The sequence below is a fragment of the Columba livia genome, chromosome 1 (genome assembly GCF_036013475.1).
Source record: "Columba livia isolate bColLiv1 breed racing homer chromosome 1, bColLiv1.pat.W.v2, whole genome shotgun sequence".
Classification (NCBI taxonomy): Eukaryota; Metazoa; Chordata; class Aves; order Columbiformes; family Columbidae; genus Columba; species Columba livia.
In genome coordinates this window covers 172,416,184-172,433,572 of record NC_088602.1, presented here as the reverse complement: position 1 = coordinate 172,433,572, position 17,389 = coordinate 172,416,184, and the positions used below count along the sequence as shown (strand labels likewise).

The 17,389-nt window shown below is 46.6% G+C and overlaps 1 protein-coding gene across 2 annotated transcripts in view; it reads left to right on the top strand.

Annotated features, from left to right (window-relative positions):
• CACNA1I (calcium voltage-gated channel subunit alpha1 I) overlaps positions 1-17,389 on the top strand; it is a 185,234-nt gene that overhangs the window by 115,737 nt on the left and 52,108 nt on the right. The window contains exon 7 of one of the 2 annotated variants that reach the window (XM_065046868.1): positions 16,200-16,359. The exons of the other annotated variant lie outside the window; for it this stretch is intronic. Coding sequence (XP_064902940.1) covers positions 16,200-16,359 — 160 coding nt within the window. The remainder of the gene's footprint in view (positions 1-16,199; positions 16,360-17,389) is intronic. 2 annotated transcript variants of the gene reach the window in all.

The window sequence follows — 17,389 nt, the reverse complement described above, 5'->3', positions numbered from 1 at the left end:
AGTAAATGTTTTTTTCTTGCTCTTACTGAAGGACATCACAGGTTTGATAACATCTGCAACCTCAAAAAGGGATGTGTGTGTGGTCTGGAGAGGGGCAAGCTGGGGGAAGCAGGGAGAATATGTTTGCTTAGGCTTTCACATACTCTTCCAGAGCCTCTCATCTGAAAATTTTTCAGCCTATTACTGCTCAGGGTTGTGTGGCACCAGCTAGTTTTTTCTCTCCTTCTCACCCTGTGCTTTGTACTCTCTCTTTTGTGCTGACTATCCCTGCTGTGAGCTGGCGTGTCTGTATGAGCCGGGCTGCACGCCGCTGGGCCCAGGGCTGCTGGGGCTGCACGCGAGCCTGGAGGTGTCAGCAGCCAAACTGCTGCTCGCAGGCACCGCTCATGTCTGAGTCACCATCCCCAGCTCAGGTCTGCATGCAAACCAGAGAGGGGCTGCAGCCTTGGGACATGTGCCACGCACACACGCTGCCGCCACATGCTCTGTTCTGGTGGCTCTTCCACAACCCTAGTTTCCTTCCTTCCCAAAGGATGGGGACAAGACCGGCCTCTTTGCTGTGCTTTACAGCTCTTATTGGTGCTGAATTGTTTCTTACCTCTTCCTCTCTGCCTCTTTTTAAAAAACTGTTTTTCTCAAGTCAGTGTTGTTCTCTCTGCAGCCTTGGAGTGTGTAAGCAGGTGTTGCCATCATTTAACTGCAGGAAACATTGATGGAAGTGGCTCAGGATTCCCAGTGGTTTTATCTGGCCACGTGGAAGTGGACTGGTTGGATGCTGTTGGGGTCAGGGGGTTGCGAAAGCCTTGAACTCGGTCTGCTGTGTCACTCTGATGTTTCTGGCTCCCCCTGTGCTAAGGCAGCAGCTGCCACATGCAGCCCTGCGAGACTTCAGGCATTTCTTCCACACGTTTGTCTGTCTTGCAGACTGGCAGGAAGTGTCTTTGCTCTTCCCCGTAATCTCCCTAATCAGGCTGTCTGCAGTGGCAAAGACCTTGCCAGAGCTCTCCTAATCCTTCTCTTGAGCTCAGATGCTCCTTTTTATTTTCCAGATCTGAGGAAGTTTGTGCAGTTGACCTTCTGGTCTGCATCACATGTTTTGCCTTGTGCCAAAGTCACTTTTGTGATGCAACCTATTTATTGAACATGCTGTGGAGGTGGATTTCAGGGTCGCTGGCTCCATGCAAAGCCCTTCTAGAAAGGGCTCTTGTCCCTCTTCCTGGGTGCATTTTTGTATCTGGGCAATAGCCAGGAGGAGAGGGTACTGAAGGATGTGATGGAGGAACTAAGGCACAGTTCTGTGTGCCCAACGTGGCAGGAGGGCACCAGGGAGAGGAGCAGCTGCTTTGGGCACTGAGCTCACACCCAGGCGTATAACAGGTCTGTCATGGGGTGATAAAGATGGGAGCTGAACACAACCTTTTGGCTACCAATTATCAGCAGAACAACTCCTCCAGCCTCCCTCCTTCTCTCTGCTCCTTTTCCAGGGCGGGGAGGGCTGGGAGCCCCCACAGTCCTGTCTGTGGGCACACACAGCAGTGAGGGCGGCACCTCTTCTGCAAGGAGGTGGCCTGCAGGTCGTGCATGGCAGGCTGACCTCTCCTGGGAGGTGAATAACCAGCTGTGCGAGGGCAGCACCATCCTCATGTTATCCAGCCCGCTTTCCTCCCTGCTTTCATTAGGAGTCCCGTGAGTCTGTACTTGAAGACCCTTTTAGGGCTGATCTCTGTCGTCAGGATAGACTTAACCTTGGTAGCAGGTGGGAACATCTTGAACAACATCCAGTTGTCTCCTGCAGATGTCTACCATGTTAATTGCTGTACACTGGCAGTCAGGAGCAAAGCCTTGACTGACAAAAGCTCAAGACCTTGTTTTATTCCTATTTATTGGCTGGAATAGCTGGAGTTTCGTCCTGGCTCTCCTAGGAGCTCTCCTGGGAGGAGCGGTGTGAGCAGTATCAGAACGGGCCCACATGGGACCTGCTCCATCCATGCAGAGGCACCAGGGACACTTCTGATCATCTTGCCTGACCTTTACAGAGCACAGGCCCTTGAATTTCCTGTGACTGTCCCAGCTGTGAAGCTGTCTGTCTGCTCCTTTTATTGGTATAAAATTCCACCTGTGTGAAATTGATGCTGTTTTAATTTTCACTCTGTGGTTAAACCTTTATGTATCTTTATCACATAAATCTGTGGTTATGCGCAGAGAACACTTTGGAAGAAAGACATCCTGCTATTAATCAAAAAAAATAATAAAAAGAAATCCGATTCCACAGGAGAGGAAGCACTGACTTGAGGGTTGAAAACTGGCAAAAAGGCTGTAAACAAAGGATTGTGATAAATGGGAATGAGCTGTGTTGGAAGAAGGTGCTTAGTGGGGCACAGCAAACACAATTAATGGGACCTTTGGCCACAAATCTTTTTTTAATGTCTTTTTAAAGTTCTTCATTACTGAGCTGAAGCAAGAGGAAAGCCTATTAGTGGCAAGTACTGATGGTACAAAACTGGAGGTGTTGCAGGTGCTACCAAAGAAAGGGGAAATAAGACAGTGGGAGGCAGAGGAAGACTGAGGTCTTGGTGGGATTGTGAGATACTTGGGAAGGAGCAGGGGTGTTAATCCCAAAGGCAGGTAGTTGATGATGTTCAAAAGGCTGCGATGGGACAATGTGGCCCAGCATTCACTGGTGGCCATTTCAAAGGTTTCCACGTGGGCACCCAGGTAGGGACTGATTTTCACAGAGGAGTCTGGCCTTGGGGACTGAATAATGGCAGTTTATTATCAGGAGAATGGACAAAGTGCTTAGGAACCTGAGTGATTACTGCATGAGGAGAAGAGTGCTGAAGTGGTCTGTGTGGTTAGATTATTTAATGACCAAAGAACAGTAACGCTCTAACAATCAGCCACTGCTTGAAAAGTGTACATACTAAAGTGAGAAATTTCTGAAGAAATTCTTCTAGCTCTGCTAGAAGATTAGGAGGGGGGAAATTCAGAATTGACTCTAAGGTAACAGTAGCAACATGGTAGAGGAAAAAGTATCACCAGTTAAATAAGTTAAATAAAATTATTTTGTATGCTTGGCAGGTGGGCAAGGCTGAAGTTTAAATACCCAAATTGGATACGTCTAAATTCTGCTTGCTTGTGCTCATTCTTAAGATGTTACTGAAAGCCCTTCCTTAGAGTGAGACTTTGTGAGGCTTTGAAACAATATTCCGCAAGGAACTAAGAAATACTATTTGTGTGTATAGTGTAAAGGATGTGTGTATTAGTGTAAAGTGTGTATAGTGTAAAGGATGCATAGATTCTCTGACCTGAATCGTGACAGAAGAAGAAAAGGATATCCATTGTAACCAAAAGGTGGTGAATGTCCATTAAGGTAGAAGTTCTTCACCCAGCTGGTAATTAGGCTGTAAACCTCACTGCTGTGGGAAGTCCTTAGAGCCCCAAATCAAGTAAGAGGCACTGTGTGAGTAAATAAAATGGGATTACTCAAGGGATGAGAGCTCACATGGAGACACTTCTGGATTTCAAACCTCCTTGCTTCAGGGTTAGAGCAGATCTTTAGCTACTTGTTATCTACAATTGATTGCATTTCTTGTAATTCTCAGCGGGATGTGCTACTGAGCATTTTTGGTTTTCACTTCCGGATCAAGAAGTCTGTGGCTCTGCCCTGTCTGATCATTCCTCTATTCACGTGTCATCTTTGAAGTGTACTAGAGAAAACATGAGGCACCCTAGTTTGGTAATAAATGTCACACCTTCATAGTATTCCTGCTTATCTCTTGCATTTCTAACAACAGCCCCAGGGTTTAGTTTGAAAACGCATGAAACAAAAAAATTAGAGATTCTTCTGGTCCTATTACCGTGTGATTCAGTTCTGTGGTGGTGAGGTGTTGTGATAAGCCCCAAACAAGTCTAAAGAGGAAAAAAAATACCCTCCAGGTCTCTGTCAGAGGTAGCTGCTTTCTGCTCTGGGCATGTCTGTCCTGAGCCTGGGGTGAAATTCCGCATCCATTCGTTGTTAATATCCTTTTGTGTTTGTGTGGCAGGTTGCTAGGTGAAACGTTGCTGTTTCTGCTTGCTCTTTCATCCCTTCTTACAGCAAGGCACAAGGTTTGGGGGAGGAGGCTGGTTTTGTTTTATTTCTGCCATATTTTGAGCAGGGAGTCTGTAGTAATTTCTGATAATTAGAATTTCTTTTGCTTCTGTTATGAGGTTTTTGACATTGGAGAAAACAATGTTTCTTCAGTTTACTCTTTCTTGTTGCATTGGTCTTATGCAAAGTAGAGTCCTTGCGTTGTGTTTGATGTCTTCCAGTTTCCACTTACAATTTAGTAACTGATTCATCATTTGGAAACAGATTACTTCAGCTGAGCACACTGTACGGAAGTGAAGGACTCTGTTGCAGAGGGTTGCATAGCAACTTTATTGAATAGAAGGTGTATACATGTGCTAATACTTGGTGTGTAAATGCAGTAATACTTGTGTAGAGGTATAGGCACTGGAAACATAATGTTATATTCTTATTACTAGCTGTGCAGGGTGTAGAATTTCAGATTTGTGGGAAGTTCTGCTTTTTCTACATGTGTTTTTTTCTCAGTCAGAACAAGAATAAATATTTCCCATGCATTTTCATGTGGTTTTATTCTGCCTAATTTTAGGTGGTTTGTTTGGCTTTTTGATATTTTTTTTTCCTATACTTTTTCATGACAAAGAAGTTTAAAAAGAAAAAAAACCCTCAACCATGCCATTCTAGTGTAACAAAGCTTTCCTCTCCTCTTGTCCTTCTTTTCTTTTTGCTAAATGGTGTTTCAATAACTGTCACAACACTCATGTTTCAGACCAGGTGAGTGAGGCCCAATGAGTGTCACCAGCAGACCTGGGGATACAACTGATATCTCCTAACTCTTAGCCCTGCATTCAGCTCGCTGGACACAACCATCAATAATAAAACAGTCTGAACCTTGGAATGGGAAAAGCAGATACTTTGTATTTGTCTGCCTTAAACCTGTATTCCACACCAGGCAACCTGTGTTTGGTGCTGTAACAGTGCCTAAGACAGAGTGGTCTGGCTATGAACACCACGCTTGGCACTGGGGAAAAGCGATGGACATTTACTTCTCTAAATATGCTTTTGAAGAACTAATTTCACTGATGAGCGTGTGTGAAATTAGCTTCTGACTGAGATATATTAGTCTGTAAAACAGTCTCATTTACAGCTAGATCAGACAAAAAGCAAGTGCATTTGACAGACACAGTCCTGCAGTTGGAAATGCAAAGGGATTATGAGATTCCTCCTCTAAGACCACCGCATGGGGTCTTTGCTTTGAATGCCTGAGTCTTTCTGAAACAGGACTGTCACTTGCTTGTTCTCTTCCAGCATTGATTCCCTTTCAAAAATGTACTCTTCCATTGGACTTTTTTGGAAGTACATTTTTTCCTCTCTTGGTTTTATTTGTGAAGCAATAACTGAAACGCAGATATGGTTGTGTTTTCCAAATATTTAAACTTGCCCCATCTGCAGTTCTTTTTATAAGCTGCTCTGTAAATATTTATTATCACACCTCAGTGGCACGCAAACCCTACTTACAACCACGTGAAAATGTGTACATACACAGATATATCCACACACAGCCACAGCCCTGAGCAGGTTAGTAGAGGGACAAGAGTGATGTTCCATACACAAAATTTAAGAGGTTTAAAAAGCCATTTTCACTCCCTGGTCAGGCTGTGTGTGACTCAAACACATTCAGAGATGAAGCTGCCAGCTTTCCGTAGGCTCTGCTCGCAGGCAGGTGGGCAGTGAAAGGACAGAGAAAAGCTGACAGAGGATGGACTTGACTGAAGGGGTCAAGTTCACTGTGTGTCCTCCCTTCCCATCTCCTACCCAAGTGGAGCAAAGCACTGGAGAGAGCAGTGTACTTCATGCCTGAGCAGGCCATTAAAGGATTCTTTTCCTTTCACAGAGGAGCAGATCAGAGATGGAAATCTAACTTGGAGCTGCACTTTCCTGTATGTGCAGCTCTTTATTAAGGCAGTTGAGCCCTAAATCAGACAGGTGTGTTCAGGTTACAGGGAAATGGTAGGACGAGATAAGATGAGAGGAAATGGCCTCAAGTTGCACCAGGGAAGGTTTAGATTGGATATTAGGAAAAAATTTCTTCGCAGAAGGATCGTCAGGCATTGGAACAGGCTGCCCAGGGAAGTGGTGGAGTCACCATCCCTGGAGGTGTTTAAAAGACGTGTAGATGAGGTTCTTAGGGACATGGCTTAGTGCCAGAATTAGGTTAATGGTTGGACCTTGAGAGTCTCTTCCAACCATAATCTATGATTCTGTGAAACAGGGTGAGGGGGAGCAGAGCAGCGTGAGGATCAATAGACATGAGGGCAGAGAAGGAGCAGGGTTTGAAGGAGAAAAGCACATCAGGCAAGCGGCAGGGTTTGCAGGGTATGGCATGCAAAGGCGTGATGCACCTCTGTGTGTAGGATAATGTGGAGAAAGCAGAGGTGGAGGGCGGGGAGAGACGGGGAGGAAAACCAAACTGAAACAAGAGCAAAGACTAGTACGAAGTGAGTCTACTGACTCTCAAATATACTGAATGGGTTTGCAAATTAATGCTTCTCTGGGGCTTTTTAACAAACTGAGCGGGCTGTAACAGACCCACATCTTGTAGTGCTGGAGGAAGTCGTCAGTCCCTGAAGACAGGCTCCAATTTTATTTGCCTGTTGTCTGATCTCTGTGCTGTTTTTTCATGTGCATTCCACAGTGTGCAGTATGTTGCTACATGTTTAAAAGGGTAATCAAAGTAAATTTGGGAGAAAAGAAGTCAAAACAAAACCTAACCAAAATTATAACCCTGTGTTAGTGTAGTGTCGTGGCAGGGACCTGGGGAACACTGAAGTGCAGGAAATGTAGACCTGGTAGTGCTTGTTTTGTACCATACATTGTTTAGTCTTATTTTTTTCTGTCACAGATCATGAGAGAAAGTAATTCTTCCCTCTCTGAAGCAGTCTGCTTGATTTCACTGTTATTATAAACAAGGATTCGAAAGTCACAAATTGTGTGCGTGTAAGTTGTCAGATGGGTTTAAAACCATGAGGTTTGGAAAAGGAGAAAGAAAACACAAATTATTTTTATTTTTCCTGTGGCTTTCAGACATTTAGACCTGTGACTCAGACCTTGTAGACCTTGTTTTTTGCCTGTAGTGGTGAGGAATAGAGGAATTTTTTTTGTTGTTGTTTTTCCTGTGATCTGAGATTGTCAACTTATAGCAAGATTCGACACCTGAAGGTTTATGCCGTGTATCCCAAGACTCCCGACAAAAATCACAAGAGTTAGCAACAGCACTGCAAAGTTTGTGTTATTGGAAGTAAAACAAGTCTGGAAAAAAAAAACACCCCACAAACAAACAACAAAACCAACAAACAAACACACTCCCCAAACCAATAAACAGTCGTAAAGAGACCTTCCCTGGAATCTTTATTTCTCCCTTCTCCTCTAGGGGAACCTGCACAGCCAGAATTTAAAAAATGCTCAGTGCCACACAGCTCCCATTGTGACAATTCTGCTGCCTGTTCAAACAAGCTGAGCCTCCAGTGTACACAGCGCTCTCGAAATCTCAGCCATGTATTTTGCAGCCTAAATGGGAGCTGAGCTGTTTTGCAAAATCTGTCCCGTGGGACCTATCAAGCAATGGATACCATGGAAATGTGAGCAATAATGACAGTGTATTATGGGGTGAAAGATAATGTCATATTACACTAATGCAAATTACACTTCATGTGTGTGGGCAGGGCAATTTACAACCATAACCTTAAATTTCTTGATCGTGTATTTTGGGCCTGATTCTCCTATTCACACACATTTCACCTAATGTCATGTCACTGCCTGCAGTAGAAAGAAACATGATTCATGCTAGTGACAGCAAGAGGAAATTAGCTCCCTTAAATCTGAACCAGAAGTTGCATTACTGTTTTACATAATATTTTGCATTATTCTGTCCTACTTACACAGCACTAGAGATGTGTAAAGAACTTAAGGATATTTATAGAACGGAGGCAAGTGGCTTGCAGCCATGGCACTGGAGTTACCTTTCGTCCCTGATGTTGGGCAACTCCTGCAATTCTGAAAGAAAAGCTGGTGCTGTGTGTTTTTAATAGAGTTTTCACTGCAAGTGAGTGCAGTCATCGTTACAGTGATAAATGGGGAAAAAATGAGGTGATCAGTGAATGAACAACAGTAGCAGGTGGTAGTAGGTGTTGCTTATTAGATGTTCAGTATTAGAAAAAAGAACAGAACAGCAGCAATCCCCCAGAGAGACGCCTCTCTAAGAAATAATCAGACACCTGCCATCACTCTCCAAGACAAGGTTACTTCGGAGCCCAAAGCTCGCAAGGGGTTAATGGGGTAAGAGAGTGAAGAAGGGGCTCCTGTCTGAGACCTTTGCCTCTGTCTGTTTCTGCTCATGTCATAGATTAGGTGGCTGCCAACTGGGCTACAGTGGCACACACTGAATGTGAGCGCCTGTGGAAAGATGAGCTTTCTGTTGATATCATCTTTGGGCCTTAGGTGGGCACACAGCATCCCCATAGGGTGCAGCCCATTGCAGAGCTGAGGTGGCTCCTTCTATCTGGACCACAGCAAAGCTTGGGCTGAGGCCTCTTTTATTCCAGAGGGGTCAGCATTTAGGTGTCAAGAGAAATGCTCAGGATTTTGTCCTTCTTGTTGAGGCCACTGTAGCTCTGGGGTCAGGTCTATAACTAGGAGTCTGCACCTCTGGGCTTGCTTCTTCAAAGCACCTGGCAGCTCCACCTGGCATGGCTCTGGCTTCTGGTTTCTCTGTAAGGCTGGTGAGGCTCCAGCTCAGCAGGGAGGAACTATGTTCTGTACTAGGTCTTGTGCATCTTGGAGGAAGCTGTGAAATATGAGAATAGAGCTTGGAACTGCAGTTTAGACCACCTGTCTTCTGTAAAAGGCTTGGAAGGTGCAACTATAGTCTGACCCTTCAAGCCACAGTACATTTTTCATTTTATGGCATAATGATCTGGTGAGAAGATAATTTTCCATGACCTTAGTATAAATTTGCCGTAGTGTTCTCCAAAGGTGTGTTGTTTTTTTTTAAATTTTGTTTTGTTTGTTTGGTTTTTGTAATTTTTTTGTGTATGTTTTTTGTTTGTTTAGTTTTGTTTTGACATCTTGATATTGTCTTTAAAAATTATTTTATGAAGAGCTCTTTACTACCCCGTGCTGAAAGCTGGGCCTGTTTATCCATAGGATTTACTGCAGGTATTCAGCAAAGAAATGTGAGGATAACTATTGTGGTGTGAGCCAGGCCATGGGACTTGTTGCTGTATACCACACTAAAAGGAATTATAATTTTCAAGGCTGCCGACACTTTTGTTTGCTGAGTCTCACTAGATGGGGCCTATTTCCTTGATGTGCTTGTGATATTTGTTGAGCAGGTAGGAAGAAAAGCTCTGAGGCATTCAGAATATCAAGAATCAGCCCTGGCCCTGCCACCTGAGCGTGCTTCAGTGGCGTGCTGAGCATCGTGGCTGTGCAATGCGCGTGTGTTTATTTTCTCATCTTCCCCTCCAAGGAAAACAGCATGTCTCAGGTTTCACTGGCACTCTGTTTTTGTTGGTTGTTTTCACTCAGTGTGTGTTGGGGGGGAGTTGTAAGTGGTGCATTTTATTTCCTATTCTTCCTTTTTAAGGCCCATGTTGCCCTGACCTGATCCATCTAAGGTGAACAGCTTGTTCTTGAAGTGAAGAGCAGTGAGGTCTGTGCTAGTCCCTGGCTCCTGAAGAAATTGTTCCTACAGCCTTGGAGCAAGCTTGAGAGAGCTCTTTCTCTTAAAAACTACTCTGGAGAGCTCTGTTGTCCCAGCAGCGTGAAGCTCTGACCAACATTTTTTTTTTCCTGCAGCTTTAGTCTCTCTTTTGGCTACTTCAGGCTTAAGCTGAGGAGTACTTTGAACATAAGGACTGAGGACACTCAATGTTTGAACTTGACTGGGTATCCTAATGGGAGTCACTGCACCAAGGCAAGGCTTGATGTACCTATGCTACTGAGAAAATGAACAACAGCTTTTTGTACTGGCTGAAGTTTTATAAGTGCTGGAAATGTCATGCTTTGATATTTTCTGTGGTCAGGCTGAGGAGTGACAAAGATTTGGATAATTGGAGGTTAGGTCTTCATCAGGCTGAGCGGGATGAGGTGTCTGAGCCCGTCAGAGATGCTTGAAAGCTTTGCTTGTCGGCAAGACAAGAGTGGGGTGTTTGTGAGGAACTTGATGGCGCTCCTAAACTATAGATCATGCTGACAACCCGCAAGTGCAACACCTCCAGCCCCTAAACATACCCTACAAACACACCATAAACCTGACAGAGGGATCAATGGGAAGACTTTGTTTGCCTCTGAATGAGCCCAGTGTTTCTCATTTATGTCTAGGGCACCTTTTCCTTAGCAGCGGAGCTGGATTAAGATCTCTCACTACCTCATACTGTCAACTGGACCTGTTTTTACGTAGGGTTCACTTTTTTCTGGGTCAGGACAGCCATCTGGACGTGCTCTCCCTTGCACTGGTGCAAAGCAGTGGGTGACGGTTTGCAACGTGAGGCTGGCTTTGCGGCTGTTCCAGCCAGCCTCCTCTCTCTTACACGTGTGTTTGCAGGAGAAGCCTCAGTTGGGAGAAATACAGCAAAGCAAAAACGATCTGGGTGGTGAGGGAAGCTGTAGGTTATAATAATGATGAACTTGGCAGTGCACTTACTATTGCACACACAGCTGATTGGTTTATCTTTGCGTTAGTTTGGCCCCCACATTTTAGCTAATGCAAATGAATGCAATGTGTGAAATGACAGCTAAGCCTCAGATCAGCAAGAGATCAGTGAGAAGGGCCACGAGTTGGAGCACCAGCTTGCACTGCGCATGCAAACTGAGATTATTTTAACTACGGGGCTTGGCCATAAAAAAAAAAAAAACAAAAAAAGGTGCAGCTCTCCCTATGTGCTCTCTGCACAAATACCATCTATCTGCTGGAATGGTTCCTCAGTTCTGAAAATTCCCGTGAAGAAACGTGCACAGGAAAATCCTGCCAACCCTGCGTCAGCTGAGTGAACTGCCATGTGTCCTGGGGCAGGGGAGGAAGGAAAGAAGGCATGCTTGGACAAGTGGCCTGGCTGACGGACAGAACGATGCTTGAGTCTCTGTGCTCTGCAAAATGTCCTGCCAGCCACAGTCACTAATGCGGATGGGGAAGAGATTTGCTTTTGCTCCATTTAAAATGACAATTGGTGGCTTGGCCCATGATGCAGATAAGGTGGGTGCTGAGAATTATGTTCTCTTTCGTCTGATTTACTCTAAGCAAGGGAAAAATTGCCTCAAACCGTTATCTCCTTGTGATTCTGCACACATTAGCTCTGTCCCTCACTGTAGAGCTGGGGAGGATTTGAAAGCCCTAGAGGTGGGTGAGATAGAAGAAACCAGAAAGAACAGGGTTTCTCACCCTCTCCTGAGCCAGTCTCCTGTTGAGGTCACAGGGTGATTAGTGTTAGGGAGTGAATCAGCTCAGCCGTTGGTCCTCACTCTCGGAAAAAGGCAGGCAGAGAAAAGGTAAAGCGGAAGAGTGATGCCGAGCAAGGGGAGGGAGGTGGTAGTAAGCTGCTGGGCACACCTGCACCACGGGATGTTCCTTATATCCTGGAGCTCACCTCCTTCCCAGCCCTGCCCCGCCTGCTCACCGCCACTACCACGCTGTGCTGGGTGAGTCTGCTTAGCTGTGACGGCCAGGCTAATCAGGGATGAAGGCGAGTGTCTGGGAGGGAACCAAGGTCACTGTCACATCTGCAGTTTGTCAGGAAAGGCCTCTGGATGCTGCCAGGGGAGGCAGAGGATTTGCTCTGCCTGAATCCAGGAGGAAGTTCAGTGACTCTGCTTTGTCTTTTGGCTTTGCTCAGCCCTCTGCTGCCCCCTGACAGCCCACTCCCCCTTGCTCCTCTCACCTCCCACCGCTTCTCATCCCTGTGACATACCCCCGATGTCCTCTGCTGTGTTGGAGCAGTGAGTGTATCTCTGTTGTGCACATGGCTTTGCTCCTGCAGGATATCTCACCAGGAGCAGCCCTGCCAGCAAGGTCTAATCCAGCACCCGTGCCCACCCCTTGCCTAAGGGTGTGGGTGAGCAGCAGGGAAGCATTATCTGAACATCGTTTTGTGAGGATCCTTCCTTGGATGCCCACAGTTGGTGCCATTTCATTTCCTCCTTTCTTCTGGTCTTGTTGAGGGTGAGCGGGGAAGAGAAAAGGTGTTTCAGAGCCCACACCTGAGGCTCATGAATATTTCATGTTTCTAGCTTTTCTTTCTCTTGAAGAGCAAAACCTTTTCATATTTGATGCCCTGGGAGCCTGTTTGGTTGCTGAATGTTGCTTCATCAATGCTCCCTCTCCCTGCTTTTCCTCCAGTATGCCCAGCCTCTCTTCCTTTCTCTTCTCAGGAAATGTCTCCTTTTTTTTTCCAAAGGCTGCTTCAGTAAAGGTCATTGTCCTTTTCATATTCCCTCCTTGCTGTGAGCCAGCATGGCTTGTGCTCTGCCAGTGGTAAAGGACAAAGAGGGATGTGGGGAAAGGCAGCGGTGGGGAGGGTGACCAGGAGATGTGTGCAGGTATGCTATGGAGCAGTGAAGAGGCAGAGAGGAGATGTAGGCACAGCAAGAACAGTAAAGGGGCAGAGGAGCAGAAAGAGGCAGTGGAAGGTAGGAAGGAGGCAGCAGCAGGATTTTGCCAAAGAACAGGCTTTCCAGCACCTTCCAAAAGTTATAATGTAAGATGCATCTGTGTTGCTGTGGATGGGGACTTGTCTGGTAAAAGCCCCTTGGAAAAGAGAGACATCCCAGTTCTCCAGGGCAGGATGTTCCCAAAGCTGCACTGACATATATGCCTTCTGCCCATTTCCATTGCCCTGTAGCTGCTTTAGAGATGTTGTTATCTCAGACACCAAGGTCTGCAGTAAATCATCACCCTCCATCCTTAGGCTTTTCAGCCTTTCTCCCTCTTCCCCAAAACTTCATGAGTGCTTGGGGAACCTGGTCCCAGTGTGGACTCTGTAACACACTGCTTTGTGAGTTACAGTGCCTGAACAGGGCTCATCCCCTCCTGCCCATGAAAGTGTTCAGACACTTGGCAGTGACGGTCCTTCTTTGGAGACCTGTAGCAGGTGCCCTTGTGTGGCTGCTGGACCAGCCTGTCCCTTCCTGGGTCTAGGGGACTGCAAAGCCCCAGCCACGAGGAGACCCACACGACTGCCAGCTCAGGAGGCGACGGGGAGGCTGCAGGAGCTTTCCCCACAAAGTGCCCCTGGGGGATGGCAGAGGTGCAGGAGAGTCACTGCCTAAATGCTATAGCGGAGGATGGGGCTCAGAACTCTGGCGTGACTGTTGCAGGCAGCACAGCACAGACAGCAGGGGAGGCTGATAATGGAGAGAACAAAGGTACTGAGCTTGCATTTACACTGTGCCTTTCATTCACGTGGAAGTAGTGGTTGAAGTATCTCCACGAACTGGGTAGACTCAGCAGAAGATGTCCGTTTGGGGGAAAACTGTAGAGAAATGTGTTCCCAGAGCAGTTGCTTTGCAGTTTAGGGCAGGAAGCAGAAGAGGCTTTGCACAAAGTGAAGTGATGGTTTTCTTTTAGAGATGGTTGGCCCACAGGTGAATTGCAATTGATGTTTGGATGGGTATTCCTTCAGCGTTGTTGTTTTTGAAGAGCCAATCTCATGTCCACAATCAGCATCAATGGGTAAAGAAGGGTGTCTCTGTTCAACTGAGAGATTTTTAAAAAATAAAAATTTGGATTCATTTGGACTTAGAAATGGAACCCACCAATGCTGAAATTCTTTGTGATGTGGAAAAGACACCAAGTGCTGTGGCTACCTGCCCAGCATGGGGCCACTTGATGGTTCTTGGGTTATGGGCCCTGATACCCCAGAGGGCCTAGCATGAGTGCAATTGCTGTGATCCTGAAGCTGTTGGTAGCACAGTCCTGTACTATCATAGCCCCTCTGAGAACCAGGATGGAGAACGTATAGGCAGGCAGCATGTTTCCAAGGAAAAGGCAGGCAAGTTTTGCAAATCACTTGTCTTCTCTTGGAACATGAACAAAATCAATTTTTGCAAATTCTGACCCAACAAGTGTGTTGTCTGTAACAATTCTGATGGGAATGTGTGTTCTGTCTGTTCTGCATTTCAGTGTAAGGGCAGTCTCATTCTTCCCGGTACCTCTGCTCTGAGATGGAGGTAATGTTTTGGCAGATCAATTGATCTGAAAAACATCACCCCCTCTTGCAGCATTGCTGGCACAGCTTCCCGTGTCCCTAGGTTCTCCCTGCTGTACTGACCAGGGCAGTTTATGGGAAGTGCCGAGCTGGTGATGTGAAGCAGCATTAATGCCAGGAACACGCTGCTCTGCAGCAAGGCTGCATGGCCTTAAAGCTGGAGTGTTGTGCAGAGTATTGCTCTGGGACCTGGCAGGTCACAGTGACAGGAGCAGGGCACTGTGGCTCTGCTGTTGGGATTGATGCCGTGACAGAGCAGGAAGCTATCGGTGACTCATGGCATGTTCGTGATCCCCAGCGAGTGGCTGGAACTGCGCCCCTGCACTGCTGAGTTACTGATGTTCTGTCTGAAAACTGGCGACTAGTGATACAGCTGGGGAGTCAGGCAAGCAGGGCGTAGCTGCTGCTCAACAGCCTGGCCTTAGAGCTAATGCCATCATTCTTTGTCCTTCATTATCCCGTGTAGCCATCATGAAGCACCTTCTTCCTACACATCACCTACCTGTAAATACCAGTTCTCTCTCTCCCATTCCTGTCTCTCCCCAAAACATTCTCTCCTGAGCTAAACTAGTCCGGTGTCCCACACCAGGCACTCTTCTCCCTCTCCCCACGCCTGCACTTCCCTCCCCTCTCCACGGTGTGAGCAGCTCAGGGAATAGAGATAGAGCGTAAAGCGCAGCATCGTGTGGCTAATTACTTGACGCTGGGCACACAAGAGGGATTAACTTGTGCCTCAAAGGGCTGTCAGAGAATCCTAATCTTATCTCCCCCTCCTCTTCCCCCTTCCACTGCCATCTGAAGTAATGAACTGGTTATAAATACCTAATTAGCTAATTATTTGCTGGCCTACATGGAACATCTTCAGTGAAGGAACTCCCTGGGCCCCCCAAGGAGAAGGACCTTTGTGGAGGCGAGGAGAGACAACTGCAAGAGGTGTGCACAGGGGTAAAAGTGCTACAGTGATGCTCAGAAGGGTTTCTAGATTTTTGCCATCCCTAGAGAGCACAGAAATTCATTAGCTCCATAGAGAAACAAGCCTGTCTTTACCCCCACTTGTGGCTGTGTGAGCTGAAGAGTTGGCAGAGAAATAAAACCACAGAAGTATTTCATTAGGTAATTAAAAATTTTTTAAAGGTGTTTGAAAACATTTTTGCACTGTCCAGAGGTACTGTGCCAACAGCATTTTGGGATGTGCCTGCTATTTGTGTGGTCCAGCCTTGTTGGGGAGGGAGGACTAGCCAAGAGAGGAGAGTGTGGTCTCCATGATTGTCCCCTGATGATACTGATGTCATCATACTGATATTGAGAAAACTAATGTATGCCAGTTTATGTGTGCTGGAGAGGTTCATCCCACTAGGCAGGCTGGCCTTGGTCTGTTGGTGCAATTCTTACAGGTTGCAGCATGCACCTGTTGAACTGGGATGACCTTCAGTCTGAGCTGTCTGAGGATGGGGCTGTTGATCTGCCGTGCCCCTTTGGATGGAGTTGTCACTCCATTGCCCTTCTGCAGGGAAGGGGGAAGGAGGGATGTCAGTCAGATAGCTGATGGTACCAATATTCTCCTTCCCTTTTCTTCTCACTCCTGCAGATGAAGACCTAGGGTTAAGAGATCATGGCATCACAGCAGCTCTGCTGGCTGCCTTTCAGTAGAGGTCAGGACAAGAAAGAGCAACAATCATAAATCTAGTTTGCTTCAGGCAGTAATTAATTTCTGACACTCTACTTCTATCTTTATCTGGCACTTTTTTTGTGTGCATGTGTGTGTGTGTGTCCTAAATTTTCCTTTCCTTCTCCTTCCCTTCTTTTTTTCCCTCTCTCTTTCTCTTTCCCTCCATCCCACACTTGCTCCTTCTGGTTCTCTTCTCCTCCTGCAGGCATGCGCATCCTTGTGAACTTGCTCCTGGACACCTTGCCCATGCTGGGGAATGTTCTTCTCCTCTGCTTCTTTGTCTTCTTCATCTTCGGCATCATCGGGGTGCAGCTGTGGGCTGGGCTGCTCCGCAACCGCTGCTTCATGGAGGAGAACTTCACAATGTGAGTGCCTGTGAGACGATGTCTCCTCCTTTCTTCCAGGGACATTTATCTTTCCCTGCTCTCTTGTCTTCTGCTGCCTGGTTTTCTGTGTATCACTTACTTCAAATGGCTGTAGGGTGACAGCTGCAGAGTGCTGGCCATGGCTTATAGTGGGAAGGGAGAAGAGGGCGAAGGCAGCTTGGTTTTAGTCTGTCTTCACACTCCACAGATGCCTGGGCTCATTTGGATTTGGCCAAGGCACAGGTTAACGTAGCTGCCTCCTCCAGCCATGCCCAGGGATTCAAAATGCTGCTCCAACTCTCAGAAAGAGTTGAAACTCTGAAAACACTATCCATGCTGTCTTTCTCCTGAACTTGCTCCCCCTTCACTAAACAACAACCAGAGGAGTCTTACAGAAAGCCATAGTGCTGCCTGATCATTCCAGGGACATCTTCAGCACCTCCGAGGTGGAGCTAAGGTCACTGTTTGGACAGTAGTGCATTACCTCCAGAGGCTTTGGAGGCATACTGGGAAATTATCAGGAAACTTCAGGAATAGAATTGCATGTAAAATCTGCCGTGGGGCAGGGATGGAGGGCTATTTGGAGGGGCATCCCACAGATGGGTTAGTAGAAGTGAAAGCACCTGAAAGCAAAGAATGGCTGCTTGAATGGGACAAAAAACCCCATGAGGAAACGTGGGCACAGTTCTGGCAAAGACAGCCTGGAGCCACACAGGGTTTTATTACAGGTATCTGAGGTTTATTTTAGGGAAGTCGGGGGGAGCCTGCAGACCACGGCTCTCTCCTCCCTGGAGGCAGTGGGGTGGAAAAGCTCCTGCCTGTCATGAATTCTCCAATTATCCTCCTGTGGAGCAGAGCACCAGTTCCAGGGCGCAGCTCCTCCTGTTGATTTTCTGGCTTTAGCAGATGTCAGGCTTTAAAACATCTTCTTAAAACTGTATACTGATCCTAGGCATCCTATCAGTTTAGACTGCTTAAAAAATCTAAAGCTGTAGATCAATTTAGACTGATTAAACAATTCTGAAGCTTT